This window comes from Doryrhamphus excisus, chromosome 17 (assembly GCF_030265055.1).
Source record: "Doryrhamphus excisus isolate RoL2022-K1 chromosome 17, RoL_Dexc_1.0, whole genome shotgun sequence".
NCBI classification, from domain to species: Eukaryota; Metazoa; Chordata; class Actinopteri; order Syngnathiformes; family Syngnathidae; genus Doryrhamphus; species Doryrhamphus excisus.
This window is the reverse complement of record NC_080482.1, coordinates 11,772,921-11,787,841: the sequence shown is the minus strand read 5'-3', so window position 1 is coordinate 11,787,841 and position 14,921 is coordinate 11,772,921. Positions and strand designations below refer to the sequence as shown.

At 44.3% G+C, this 14,921-nt stretch overlaps 2 protein-coding genes across 3 annotated transcripts in view; one reads left to right on the top strand and one right to left on the bottom strand.

The window, feature by feature from the left end:
- Positions 1–14,921, top strand: part of ctsk (cathepsin K) — a 63,762-nt gene that overhangs the window by 28,823 nt on the left and 20,018 nt on the right. The window lies entirely within an intron of this gene.
- Positions 4,593–13,663, bottom strand: lingo4b (leucine rich repeat and Ig domain containing 4b). The gene is made up of 3 exons (XM_058052783.1): positions 13,416–13,663; positions 7,202–7,311; positions 4,593–7,076 (listed from the first exon to the last, which is right to left on the bottom strand). The coding sequence occupies exon 3, from the start codon at positions 7,062–7,064 to the stop codon at positions 5,253–5,255; it is 1,812 nt and encodes a 603-aa protein (XP_057908766.1). The 5' UTR covers positions 7,065–7,076; positions 7,202–7,311; positions 13,416–13,663; the 3' UTR covers positions 4,593–5,252.

Below are 14,921 nucleotides of genomic sequence, written 5' to 3'. Positions count from 1 at the left end.
ATATTTATAGTGTGTGTTCACGCTCGTGCGCTGTTCTCTGATTGGTTGTTTCACAGGCACGATACCAGAGCAGCGCGTTCTGAGTGGACAGCTACGGGGGCTGATACTGGACATGGTTAAACTCTATATTTTATCAGTATCACTGCCCTGGGCTTTGACACAGTATCATTTCGGCCTTTTCCCGTATCATTCATGGGCGGTTTCTAGGGTACAGGGACAATTCATACTGTAGTATGTGATAATGCATTATACATGTTATTTCACAGCGATATATTTACTCTGGGGGGCAGGGGTGCCGGCGTATGCAATCAAACAGACTATAAAAACGCCTTTACACGCAGATTATTTAAAACAATAAGCAACTCCAAAGTAATTTATACTTACCATTCTGTGTTATCGGTTAAGACAACCGATCGTCATCTCCTTGTCTTAAGGCTTATGTTCATGTTTTGCAAGTTCTCTATTTTTTCTCCAAATGTTTCTTCCTCCTCAAAAACTCAAATCTTTGCTATAATTACTGTTAAGATCCTCTGACTCGTACACTGCAATGTTTGTTTACCTGAGTGATTTTTGCAATCATAACGGTTTCATTTATTTTGAACATGCATCCAAGTTACAGTGGAATATAGCCACATTCATTCATTCATTTTCTACAGCTTATCCTCATGAGAGTCACTTTCAAAATGCGTGGTCCTTCAATGCAGTTATTGGTGAAATGATCACTGCAAAGAACGTTCTGTGCACTTTCTTTGTCCATTGTTGTCTTAACCTTCCTCTTTTGGTAACATACTCCCAGTATCACTGATAGTGTGAACATCCAGCAGCAACACAACATTTTGGCATGACTACTATTTTGATGAAAAATTGCATTACGTTTTTTTTGGTAGCAGGTGATTGTTTGCTTTATGGATGATTGTAGCTGTTTGAAAGTTTACCAGGTCAGTAAATTATAATAGTGATTTTCAGAATAAATCCCTCCCACATTCCAAAAACATGCTAGGTTAATTAGTGACTCAAAATTGTTCATAGGTATGAATGTGAGTGTGAATGGTTGTTTGTCTATATGTGCCCTGTGATTGGCTGGCCACCAGTCCAGGGTGTCGGGTTGTGACAAACACAACCTGTCTTCGGGTCGCCCGAAGACAGCTGGGATAGGCTCCAGCATGCCCGCGACACTTGTGAGGATAAGCGGTATAGAAAATGAATGAATGAATGAACTAGTGTTACCAATGTATGTATGATCCAGTGTTATAGTCTGTCGTTCATTTCTTTTGATGGTGCAGCATTCTGTTTTTACAACACTGACAACTGTTTCTAAAAGGTCTAATGTAGCAGTGGAGTACAGTAATGGAAAAAATTACTAGGCCTGCCTTGTTTCTTCAGTTTTTTGTTCATTTTAATGCCTTGTACAACTAAAGGTGCATTTGCTTTTACAATTATAATGATGACAACAAAAGTAGCTTGTAATTTAAGAGCCTATATATAGACATTACCATGGTTTTCTTGATAATAACCTTAAGTTCTGACATCAATAGCTATGGCATCCATCCATCCATTTTCTATGCCGCTTATTCTCACTAGGGTCGCAGGGGTGCTGCAGCCTATCCCAGCTGTCTTTGGGCGATAGGCAGGGTACACCCTGGACTGGTGGCCAGCCAATCACAGGGCACATATAGACAAACAACCATTCACACTCACATTCATACCTATGGACAATTTGGAGTCACCAATTAACCTAGCATGTTTTTGGAATGTGGGAGGAAACCGGAGTACCCGGAGAAAACCCACGCACGCACGGGGAGAACATGTAAACTCCACACAGAGATGGCCAACCCGAGAAGAAAATTTTAAGAAACAAGGCTAGTGTAATAATTTTTGTCTTGACAGAGGTCTTGATGGTTGTCATTTCCTCCAATTTTAATAAAATATGAAAAAAAAGATTTGATAGAAATACAAACAATAAAACTCATGGGTCTCTATACATATACATACATACACACACATAAATATGTGTATACATATGTATTTGAAGCATCACAAGAACTACAAATAAAAGAAGAGAGCTCAGCTCACAGGGACTATTGGTGAGGCAAAAAGGAAAGATAACTGAAACTAGAAATGTCTTGCTGCTGCTGCCATCTAGTGGTTGAAATGTTCACACCCAGTCTAGAAACAAATGACGTTGGCGTTGTGTGGTCACATGTCCAACAGACTTTTAACCTTCAGTCGGTATTGACCCATGTATTAAATCACACTAAAAACAATAAGTTACCATCAAATTTGTTCATCAACTCTTGGCTACCTAGGATTTCTCATCCATGAAAATGTTAGTTTTAATACTTTTGGTGTGGGTCTTTAGGCCCTTTTTGTCAGTATACAACACAATTCAAATTTTTAAAATGGTAAAATGAACCACAAGACGTCATATCAATAAATAAAAGTGCTTTTTAGTTACCTGGCTATTACCCTATTGCTGATTAGCTTCACTTATGTATGCAGGTCAAGGGTCAATGAGCTTACCAAACAAATTCTGTGTTCTAATAATTAGTGTTACGGTATTCAGATCAATAAAACAACAGGGTTTCCCAAATGTATGCACCTGTCTACTTTTGTGCAAATAATTATTGTACACTTTCTGTAAATCTTATAAACTTAATTTGACTTCTCAGTGTCATCAGTGTGTTTGTCGCAACCAGGTTTAGAGACAGCTACTTGTACAAATTACTTTTTACGCTGTACATTGTTCATATTTTATGTCTATATCTATTTATTCTCCACATTATTATTTATTATTATACGGCAGCCAGGCAACAACATTTCGTTGGCAATTTCACTGCTGTGTTATTGTGCAATCACAATAAAGAAAGTCTATCTATATCAGGGGTCTCAAGCTCAATTTACCTGGGGGCCACCGGAGCTAGGTTCTGGGTGAAGCCGGGCCGCATCACGTTTTCAAAAAAACCCCAAAACGCATTTATTAAAAACTGGGAAAAAAATCAATAAAAAAAACTATCTTCAATGCTTTTGCTTCTGCTATACCCTACACTTTTTCAGTACTTTGGTTCCGGTTTTCCACACCAAAATATCTGATAAAACATTCCACTGTTCTCAAATATCTTAATTTTTATTTTTCTATACACAAAATGAGATTTAAAAAATAAACATATTAAGAATAAAGACAATAAATCAATCAATCAGTAATAAATAAGTAAAATAATAATAAAACAGCAAATAAGAAAAACGTAAGAAACCACATAAAGTTGGTAGAGAAATATTTTTTTTCAGATTCAAATGTACAGCATTAACAGTTATTTAACCTTTAACATGAACATTAATGAAACGTAATAATTTTACCCAATTAGCAAGTTAGCATCGTACTCAGTTCCATCTGGGAGCAGCGTCGTAACTTTAACAATATGTTTGATGAGATGCTTTATCTTGACGTGTATTTTCCATTTTATTCCAAATCATTTCCTGCATTTATTTGTACCCAGCGTCATAAGCCTTTAGCTTCAATGCTAATCCAAAGCAAAACAGGGCGGAGTAACAGGGTAGGGTAACAGTATGGGCGGGGCAAAATCATGTTAATTGTGTCCGGTGTGCACACAGCTTTAAGCTGTCATTTCAACATTAAACTTTGGTATCGAGGTGGGGGCCTCAAACTAGCATCTTGCGGGCCGCATTTGGCCCGCGGGCCGCAAGTTTGAGACCATTGATCTACATGATATATTTAACAGAAATTGCACAACCAGTGATTTATAAAGTAATTTTAAATTAAATCACCAGGGGTGCCCCAACTTTTTCATACAACTGTGTGTATATATACTATGTGTTTGTGTGTGTGTGTGTGTGTATGGCCCCTCCCTCTATTTGTCGTCTGCAGGAATGTTGTAGGATGTTTCCCGCCCTGCGGTCATCTGCTAGTGATTTGGGTCACTGTGCTTGTCATTGTAAAGAAGCCTGAGAATAACCTGACAGAGACACAAACAGTCTATAATGTTGTGTGTGTGTGTGTGTGTGTGTGTGTGTGTGTGTGCGCGTGTCCCAAGGCCCTTTACAATCTACTCCTTTACCCCTATGGTGATCGCTGGAGCAAGTGGTTGTATGAAAATAGATCATGTGAAGGCCAGGCTGGGCCGCCAGACAGACCTATATAACAGATTGAGATATGCAGAGGTAATCCAAAAGGGTTTAAATCTGCGCTCGTACACGTGATCATGTGTTTTTTTCTTTTTTCTGGGTTATTCCCGGCAACTCTCTGTCCACACAATCCGTCTTAGTGGTCTTAAAGGGCTCTTGATTGAAGAAAAATGGAAATGTCCAGGAAGACACACTCTTGTTTGCGTGTTTGCGTGCTCATGTAATCCTTGCATCTTTGTTGTCTTGCAACAAGGCCACTTTGTATCTCCATTGAAGCACAAAGCACAGATTAAGTGCTTTGGTTATGCAAGAATATATGTGCATCTCTTTGCTACTAACAACAGAATAATTTCACCGGAAGATTTGATTTTAAGATGATAAGGGATCTGCTGTTGGATAACATCATGAATGCAAGAAGCACACATTGCAAATTGAAATAACGTCATTTAATAAACTTAAATGAAAGAAAGTTCATGAAGAAGTTGGCAAAATAAAAAATACATAGTATGTGCATTGTTTGTTGTTGACTTAAAGCAGTTAATAGTGTCCACACATCAAGAGTAACTGAATAAGCCAGCACACACACACACACACACACGTCCTTGGCCTAAATATTTACAACATGGTCCATATTTATAAAGTTACTGAGGCACATATTATCCAGTGTGGTACAGAATAAAAAAAAGTTGTCATGCTTATAGAAAAAGTGATGGAACAAGAAGTCGTATATAGAAAGAAAATATGTCAACAAAGCTTCAGATGGTACATTCTTATGTACATTAAGGTATCAGTCCCTGCTGCAACTCGCAAACATTCCTGTGAAGTCGCCATCCATGGCTATTCTCCTGCTGTATTTGTTGCTACAGTCACTTACGCTTCACAGTGAGCATGTCTGCTTGTGTTGGCAATAAAGACGCTGCAATACGGACAATGAAACAAGCACTTTTGTTGACCCGGAACAGCTTGATGGATGCGGGTTGATATGAACGACACTAGTTTAGTTGCCAAGAACTGTTGAGACTGTGGTGAGTTGAAGTTAGGACCAAGGACAAGACCGGCTCTGAAAGGGGCGTCCTCAAAATGGAACGGGGCCATCCGGTGATTAATTGGCTTTAAATGAGTTTCATAGTAAACCTGCCGCCGTCCCCGCCATCTCCTCCTCCACCCATGGAGGAGCGAGGAACAAAGTCAATGGTGGCCGTGTGCTTGATCTGGCCTTTGCTCTGGCTCCAGAAGAACATGAAGACAAAGCAGATGGCTACCGAGCTGAGGAAAGACAGGAAGCCCATAGTGGTGGCGATGATCAGAGTCTTGGCGTCAAAAGGGTAGGGTTTGGCCATTTCAGCGGAGGAATTGGTGGCTTGGGGTATCGGAGGCTCCAGCCAGTCTTCATCGGTGAAGAATGGGACGGTTCGGTTGCGAGCACCCCCCTTTACATAGAGGCCAACCATCAGGCTGTCATTGCCGGCAGCGTTGCCTGCAAGGCACTGATAGGTGCCGCTGTCATGAACCTGTGCAAACCGGACTTCCAGGGTACCGTTTGTCAAAACTCTGATTCTTCCCGTTGGAGATACCACATTCTTGTGGGAAGAGATCCAAGTGATTGATGGAGCTGGATCACCATCAGCCTTGCAGGAGAAGAGAACAGTGGTGCCTTCCTCCACCCTGGCCTCCTGCGGCCTGCGGTCCAAGATGCGAGTCGGCCGGCAGGTGAACAGCCTCGGCAGCTCCTTTTCTGAAAAGTCTCTGAATTCTCGCTGCTTCACTGTGTCGGGGGACGAGCATGTGGGCTGATGTCCATCAAAGTTCAGTCGCAATCGTCGACGTACCACCCACAGTAGACGGCAGTCACAAGCTAGGGGATTCCCATCCAGCCTCAGCACTTGAAGGTTCCCCACCGAGTGCATGGTGCTCTCCTCCAAAGTTGTGAGCTGATTTGATGTCACATTGAGCATACGGAAGTAGGCGAGGCCCCTAAAAGCCCCTGGCTCTATACGTAACAAGTTCCCCCCAGCAAGGTGTAACTCTTGGAGTCTGAGGACGTCCCCCAAAAGATTACCTTGAATAACAGTGATTGGATTGTAGGACAGGTCCAGGAAGCGCAAGTAGGCCAGGTGACGAAGAGCTGAGTATGGCACAGCGCTGAGGTTGCAGTTACTGATGACCAGAGCAGTCAGATTGAGTCCAATCAGACTGTTGCTCGCTATCGTGTCCAGAGTGGGCCAGCTCGCTATGATGAGGGTACGCAGACGGTGCAGCCGACGGAAAGCATTGTTTGGCAGAGTGGAAATGGTGAGGCGGAGCATGCGAAGGCGTGTCAGGCTCTGGAGCTGAGACAACGCTTCAGTGGGAATGGATGTCAAATTGCTACGATCGATGTTAAGTTCCTGAAGACTCTGCAAACCGACAAAAGCACGCTGCGAGATGAACACCAAGTCGTTCTCATCAGCCTCAAGCGTCTGCAGGTTCATCATCTCTTTAAATGTGTAGTCCAGGAAGACTAGAATCTCATTCTGGCTCAGATCCAGAAATCTTAGACCAGACAGGCCTGTAAAAACCCCAACAGGAATGATCTTGAGTCGATTGTTCTTAATCCGAAGTGTTCTGAGATCCTGTAGTCCCTGGAAGGCTTCCACCTCAATCATAGAGATGAGATTGTCACTGAGGTCTAGATCTTGAAGTTGCGACAGGCCAGAAAACTGGCGGCGCCCCACAGTCCTAATCTTATTGTAGGATAAATCCAAATGCCTCGCATCGCCGGAAAAGCCCTCTGGGATGGAGTTCAAATGTTTGCCCGAGCAGATGACTTCCTTTGCCTCGTGTCGACACACACAGCGTGGGGGGCAACTGCCTGCTGAAACCTCCAGTCCTGCCTGGAGCAGGATGCTCCACGCTGCCCATCGAACAACAGACTCCACGAACATCTTACCCCCTTTCTGAAAACACACATACACACACACACACACACAAGAGGTCAGATGTTGGACCATATGTCGACATAGAACTAAAACTACTACTTCTTCTCATGGGATTCGCTTTACAGACAACAGAACAAAAGTACCGTATCAACGCCAGAGCCAGAGTGCCGATGACCATAACCAGGGCCAATCAAGTTGGGAGTCAGATTTGGATCTGGTCTAGTCCTGTATGTATCATCCCCTTTAAAGTGGCCTGGATGAAACAGAGAGAGACATGTCTGCATCAACCCAAGTTAATGTCACAAAGTAAAAGAGGTCAAAGAAGCCCAAAACAGACAACAAACATCAGACAAGACTTGTAAAAGATTCATTTTGTCGCAGTTGCCCTTGTTTACTTTGCTAGTATGTGTTATCGGCATACTAGTACACATTTAAATTCTGCTGCTTTCATTTGCGTAGTGAACAAAACATGGACATCTAGGTCGAATACGAAGCAGATGTTGTACTAGTGAGAACATTCCGCATGTGTGTGCGTGTGTGTGTGTCAGACAACCAAATCCCTACTTCAATGATTATCAAAGGAAATATCTCACTGCTTTGAGCATATTTCATCCTCACAAAGAGGGTCAAAGTACTTCTATGAGCACTTAACACCCTTGGAGGCGTCCATGTGGACTCTTCTTCCTGCTAAACCAGCGTCGCCTCCAACAACACACATGAGGCCTCAACGGGGCAATGGCGGCTCATCTGCATACATGCATGCCACCTGGAGGGTGTCACTTCTGGAAAGGCTTTAAAACTAAGTGTCTTTTGTTGTCACATTTGTATTCTTAAAATCCTAGTTGTGGAGCAAGACTTGAACTTTCAAAATAAGAGTAGAACAGAATGGATCATTCTGAGAGCTGTGTCTTCACTGAAAAGATAATGAAGGGCCTTGGTAAACAGGCTTGAGGACACATTGCAAGAACCAATTCTTGTCTCAAGTTTCAATGTTAAATGTCAACTGCTGGGATGCCTGTGGAAAATTTAACCGAGAGTAACTTGGTTTCAGTTTCCTAATGGCACGGGCTACAGATCCCATCATGAGTCCAGGAGAACACACCTGAAGCAGCTGCACAACTTAACACCAATGTACATGGGGTGGCTGCATGGCGATGGAGTGGTTAGCACGCAGGGCTCACAGCTAGGAGACCCTAGTTCAATTCCACCCTCGGCCATCTCTGTGTGGAGTTTGCATGTTCTCCCCGTGCATGCGTGGGTTTTCTCCGGGTACTCCGGTTTCCTCCCACATTCCAAAAACATGCTAGGTTAATTGGTGACTCCAAATTGTCCATAGGTATGAATGTGAGTGTGAATGGTTGTTTGTCTATGTGTGCCCTGTGATTGGGTAGCGACCAGTCCAGGGTGACCAGTCCGCCTCTTGCCCAGAGACAGCTGGGATAGACTCCAGCACCCCTATGACTCTCATGAGGATAAGCGGTAGAAAATGAATGAATAAATGTACATGTTGCCAGGTATATTATGTAGTTAGTGGCACCAAGGGGGGCATGCGAAGAAGCCATGAAAGTAAAACCATGCACAAGCAGCTGAAACAACAAAATCTAACCTTCAGCAGCCTCTCCTCGCCACCATCAGAGTTCTTTCCCCTCTGCCCAGCATCCCACTTCTCTTACATGAGCTGTAACAGCGCCTCCTACAGTGCAACACCGGAAACAGCCATTGGTGGGAATATGAAATCAATGGCTACGAATTGCTTTGTTTTGTTTCTTGGCTTCCATCTCCAACCAGATTTCCAAATAATAAATGAGATGTCGTGTGTGAGCTTTAATATCGGAATGATCCAACACTCAGCCGCCTGCCTCAAGTTCTGATCCAAGCTGATCCGGGCATAGTGAGAGACACAGTCTGGCAGGTGTGCGGCATCTCAGGCACTCGGTCTGTCACTCTGACCAGCCAATCAGAAATTCCCATCAGTCGACCCCCCCTCATACTCTTAGCCTCTCCACGCTGTAGCCAGGGGTTGTGACCCCAGAAGTTGTGGCCAGGGTTAATTACAAAGTGAGAGAATCAAATGAATTTGTCGTTTTGCAGTCATGGGCGTATCACCTTACTGTCTTAATTACATCCAAACTATTTTCTATTACGCAATGCCACCTTTGGTTGTGATGCACTCTCACGTTAGCGCATGTACGACTCATAGCAGCATGATCAATATGCAGTATGTTCAAAATTAATAGCTGCTCTGCTAACATTTAGCTGACAGATTTATGCCTTTCTCAGATGCCTATGAAGCCTCTTTGCAGCAGGTGCACCAAATTATCTAAACTAGCATCTTTGGTTTTGTCCGAGCTCGACGACGGCCTGGTTCTCTGACACTTGTCTCACAGATATTTTTAGCTGATCGCAGTGAGAGTGACAAGAGCCTTAAATCCCCCAATTAAAGTGGCTGGAACACTGTATGTGTGTGTGTGTGTGTGTGTGTGTGTGTGTGTGTGTGTGTTTGTGTGTGCCTATTTTTTATGGGCTTCTGGCACCTGCCGCAGTGTGGCGGCCCCTGAGACTTCCTGCATGCAAGCAGCACATTTTAAAAGGTTTGCCTGCAGCAACAGTACCAAACACAAGAGAATAAAACAGCTGCTGGATGAGAAAACAACATTCCCTCTGGACTTTTTTTTTATTAGTCTGCCTGACTGTTTGCAGCCAGGAAAAAAAAAACAACAAAGACTTTGTCCAAAATGCTAAAAACAGTTTGTGGCAGAGGACATCTGGTATGACAGCAGTTTGTTGACTTTGTGTTGTCTTTTTTGTGATTTTGACTGGAGCCTATCCCAGCTGTCTTTGGACGAGAGGGCGCCAGCCAATCACAGGGCACATATAGACAAACAACCATTCACACTCACATTCATACCTATGGACAATTTGGAGTCACCAATTAACCTAGCATGTTTTTGGAATGTGGGAGGAAACCGGAGTACCCGGAGAAAACCCACGCATGCACGGGGAGAACATGCAAACTCCACACAGAGATGAACTCGGGCCTCCTTGCTGTGAGGCCTGCGTGCTAACCACTCGTCCACCGTGCAGCCGTAAGGAAATATGTGGGAAGTAAATGTTAAAACACAACTAATATGGGGGGAAGCTGTGCTCCGCCCTTCTTTTTGTCAGCAGACTAATCAATACACAGGAAACAGAACCACCTCAGCTAAATTTTTCAAAATAAAAATGAAACAGATGTGTGTGAGCGACATCGACATGATGAAAGTGGGTCACTGTCAGATCCGCTCATGATGCGGGCCGAGCTCTCCGGCATAATTCCACATTCTGACAAGCGTACGTCGCGTAAAAGTGCAGCATCTGCAATATTAATAATAGCACCAATAAATGAAGGGAGGGAATTAGTCTCAGCACAGCTCCGGTGCGACCTGACAAATTAGGTCGTCTCCGCTGACAGCTGCCATGGGAGGAGAGCGGGGGTCATGCTCTCTCAGAAGAGACTGGTGGCTCTTAACCTGGGACGGGTCATAGGTGAAAGGTCGATCACGCTAGCTCAGGGCAACACTAGTTGGAAGTGGAGTACTGTACATACAACATGTTGTTGGGGACCTTTTCTACCGCTTATCCTTGCGGGGGTGCTGGAGCCTATCCCAGCTGTCTTCGGGCAAGAGGGAACCAGCCAATCACAGGGCACATATAGACAAACAACCATTCACACTCACATTCATACCTATGGACAATTTGGAGTCGCCAATTAACCTAGCATGTTTTTGGAATGTGGAAGGAAACCGGAGTACCCGGAGAAAACCCACGCATGCACGGGGAGAACATGCAAACTCCACACAGAGATGAACTCGGGTCTCCTGGCTGTGAGGCCTGCGTGCTAACCACTCGTCCGCCGTGCAGCCGTAAGGAAATATGTGGGAAGTAAATGTTAAAACACAACATTTTTTTCTTTTGGTACATAAAAATGGCACCAAGAATGGAAAGTTTTCAGGTTTATAAAGACGGAAATGTTTACACTTGCACAATTGTCTGGAAAGAAGTAGGAAGAAGCAGAGTTTAGGATGCATGAAATGTATAAAAAAAATATGTTTTTATGTACACCCGGTTGTCAATCACAGGGTGGTTGCTTCCCGAAGCTTCTTGGTGTCACCATGGCAACACGTGAAGCAGCTTCCTCTTTTGCACGCGTTTAAATCCCCTTTAAAAACAGATTATTCTAACGTGCTTTTGCTGGGATCTTTTTTTTATAATCTATTGTTTAATCATTTCAGCGTATTGCTTTTTGGAGAGCGTTTCATAATCCTCTTATTTCATCGTTGGTTGTCCACCTCCTGTACGGTGAGAGAGCACCACAAGCGTCGCCGCCAGCCCGCAGGCCTCCTCACTCTCACTCATCCTTGTAGGACTATGACATCATCACTTGGTTTGTACTACGTGAGGTCCTGGTCCCACCGCCCAGCCAGTGCCATTGTCGTCCTTGACTGAATGGTTGGAGTAGAAATGGAGTTGTGAGTGAAGAGTGGATGTGGTGACCTTTAAGAAGAGTTGACTTGCGCTGAAAGGAGGCATGCAGCATCAAAGAATGTCTGTCATGACACGTTTTTTTTTACGACCACCTCCCCATTCAGCTATGTTCCTTTCTGCTGGCCCACAAGTGACCGTGTGTGTACTTTTTTTCTTCCGGAAGTGCCAAACTTTTTTCTGCAGACATGACCTTCTGGTGGGCGGCACGGCGGTCTAGTGGTTAGCACGCAGACCTCACAGCTAGGAGACCAGGCCATTTCTGTGTGGAGTTTGCACGTTCTCCCTGTGCATGCGTGGGTTTTCTCCGGGTACAAAAACATGCTAGGTTAATTGGTGACTCCAAATTGTCCATAGGTATGAATGTGAGTGTGAATGGTTGTTTGTCTATATGTGCCCTGTGATTGGCTGGCGACCAGTCCAGGGTGTACCCTGCCTCTCGCCCGAAGACAGCTGGGATAGGCTCCAGCACCTCCGCGACCCTCGTGAGGAAAAAGCGGTAGAAAATGAATGAATGAATGACCTTCTGGTGCACGCTGTCCGGTGACCTCCAAGCTGATTTTCACTTTCACCCTGTGACACGTGCACTTGGATAGAAGTCACAGTTCTCAGCGTTTTGGCCTCCAAGGAGTGAAGGAAGCTGTTACCGCAAGCCTTCCTGTGCCTGATGTGCACCTTAATGGTCCGAATGAATCAGCCGGCAACGAGGAGACCGACACGCTTCCTGCTCATAAAGCCTCTGATTAAATTGACCATTTGGCTCACTCCCAAGCGTCACTTCCTTCATGTGGTGTCATCATCACAGCAGAGCCTTCGCGTTCGGGAGATGATCACCATCAAGTGGACCACTCACTATTTCTGCAAGTCCAGTTAGGTTTCTAGAACAATCTATGGTAGGATGAGTGTACTTCGCACACACATGAAGTGCCACTACTCTAGATGCGAAGGAGTCGTTCAGTGACAATGATGCAGTATTGTGATCATCTTGTGTTGTTCAATCGAACAAAGAAGCCTTGAAATGTTCATTTTACGTCTCACTGGACCTATGTGTTGCTATGGCGATGTTTCTCCAAGTCAAAACATTTGACCAAGATGTAGTGGTCTGAATCGAACACATGATGTGATGCAGCTGTCATGTGAGCCAAATGAGAAGGCGTTGACATGACTCTTAGCCGCTCGCTTTACTTGTCTCAGTTCAAACATAGATGTCACATTTTCCCAAGTAAAAGCGAGTCTCTTATGAGTCTCGTGTAGACGGGGATGGCATTAATCCAGAAAAAAAATATTTGTGACTGAACATTTTTTCACTCCTTTTGATCATTTGCTTTCTTTTGTGTTTTTTAAGTACTAACAATTGAGTGACGTCAAAAGCCCCTGAATTCCTTCAGGAATAAAACTGTCACCACCAGAGAAATAACTACAGCATGTACATTGATTGGTTTTATAAATAGAGCGTGTAAAAGTTAAAAATACCTCGGTAGAGCCTTGACACTATGGGATGCCACAATGCTTCATACGCATAAGTGAGTCGCTCATTAAAACACCAAAGTAGGTTGTAACGTTAAACTGAATCTTATTCAATAACACAAACGGAGCTTTAGTTCAACCTTGGCGGAAATAAACTGTTAAAACTATTTATCTCTTGGGATTAAAGCCAAAGTAGATCAAGTAGTGACCGAGTTCAGATTCAATCAGCATCCGAACAATAAAGCTGATTTAAAAACACGGCGAGTGTTCGCACCAACACAAAGATGTCAGTTCAGCTCGTGCTGCACGACATGTCAACAACACAACTGCTTTCACGGAAAGTGACAAATAACAAATAAACAAATGTACCAGTTTAGTGGAGAGTCCATTGCAGCTTCAGACGCGGGTGGGCTCATCCGTGCGCGGGACAGGTGACACTTTCGTCTCTAGTCTCCCGTCCCGGTCCACTCAGTCCTCGTCCCGCTTTAGTTCTCTTCTCAACACCTCAGGGAGTCCACATAATTGTAGCACTGGAGGAATTCAGGTCGACTGTGTGCAAGGGAGAGAGAGAGAGAGACAGCTGCTGATGCTGCATCTTCACCCCTCCTCTCCCCACTCCCGCATCCTCCCACTAATGCACAGCAGCAGCATCGGTCCGCAGGTTTGAATCGGGAACCACGTGACTCTACTGATCCACCAGGAACAGCGTGCAATACGCACTTTGCAAGCCTAAGAACTTGCTGGCTGTGAAATGATTGGCAGTTAACTTGTGCCAGTCAGGTTTAGCGTATGTTAGTGGGGGGGGTCTAATTGACGATGTGGCATTTCAAGCACCAATCAGGAAGACAATTTGAGCACGGTTGGTTTACTCGTACGGAACCTGAGGGCAAACTTGTCAGCACTTTATCTCTACTCCTCATCAATGATGTCATGTCAGGTCATGTGACTGCTGGTCTCCACGCCACACCCCTGATGCTCTGCCAACTGGACCAACCGAACCTAACGAGTAATCGTTCGCACAAGCAGCGCCACTGAGCGTCACAAAGCGTCCACGCCGACAGAAATAATCATAATACGGGTGGCAAAATCCCCAAGCTGTCAGCTCTGAGAGGATTTGTAACTTTTTTTTTTTTTTTATGTTTTGTTTGTGTGCGCTGGCGAACCGCCTGGACGCTACATTACCTCCACGGCCCGCAGCGACAGTTGGGTCAGCCAAGCCTTGGGATTGAACACGGCTTGATGCCATTGAGACCAATGTGTCCTGCCAGGAAGACCTCACACACACAATGCTAACTAATGTTAGCTTGACATTATGGCTGTGTGTCAAATGGAATACTTCCATGAGGATACTTCAATAAGTATATTGTGCACACTGGGTACTTGTTTGCTGCTCAAATCCATTACGGTCATTGAGCACAATGGCAATGTTTACCTGCTTGTTCTTTATCTTACTTTCCACTGGCAACATCTGGATACGGACAGTGCCATTCAAAGTGGTTCATTTTTCAATGCTTTCTAGATATTCCAGAATTTACGCCCATTCCAGCTCTATTACTTTGGATTTCCAAAACGGTCAACCCACGACCCTCCTCCGGGTGCGAAGACTTCACGCTTACACGAAGACTTCCGGACTACTGCCGAGCCCCACTTTCTAATTTTGTCTGTATAGGAGTTGACAATAAATGAATAAACCCTTTGGAGAGCTACTGAAAGGTGGTTGGTAGCCACTGGTAGCTCATGAGCTACTCGCTGGAGACCCTTGACTTTCCGTGTATGAACTCAAAGAGCGGTAATGGTGGTAAGTCAGTGCAGACAATCTTGACATCAGTAGTGGAGATGTGGTTGTTCCATGTTTTTTTGCGGGATTACTCGAGT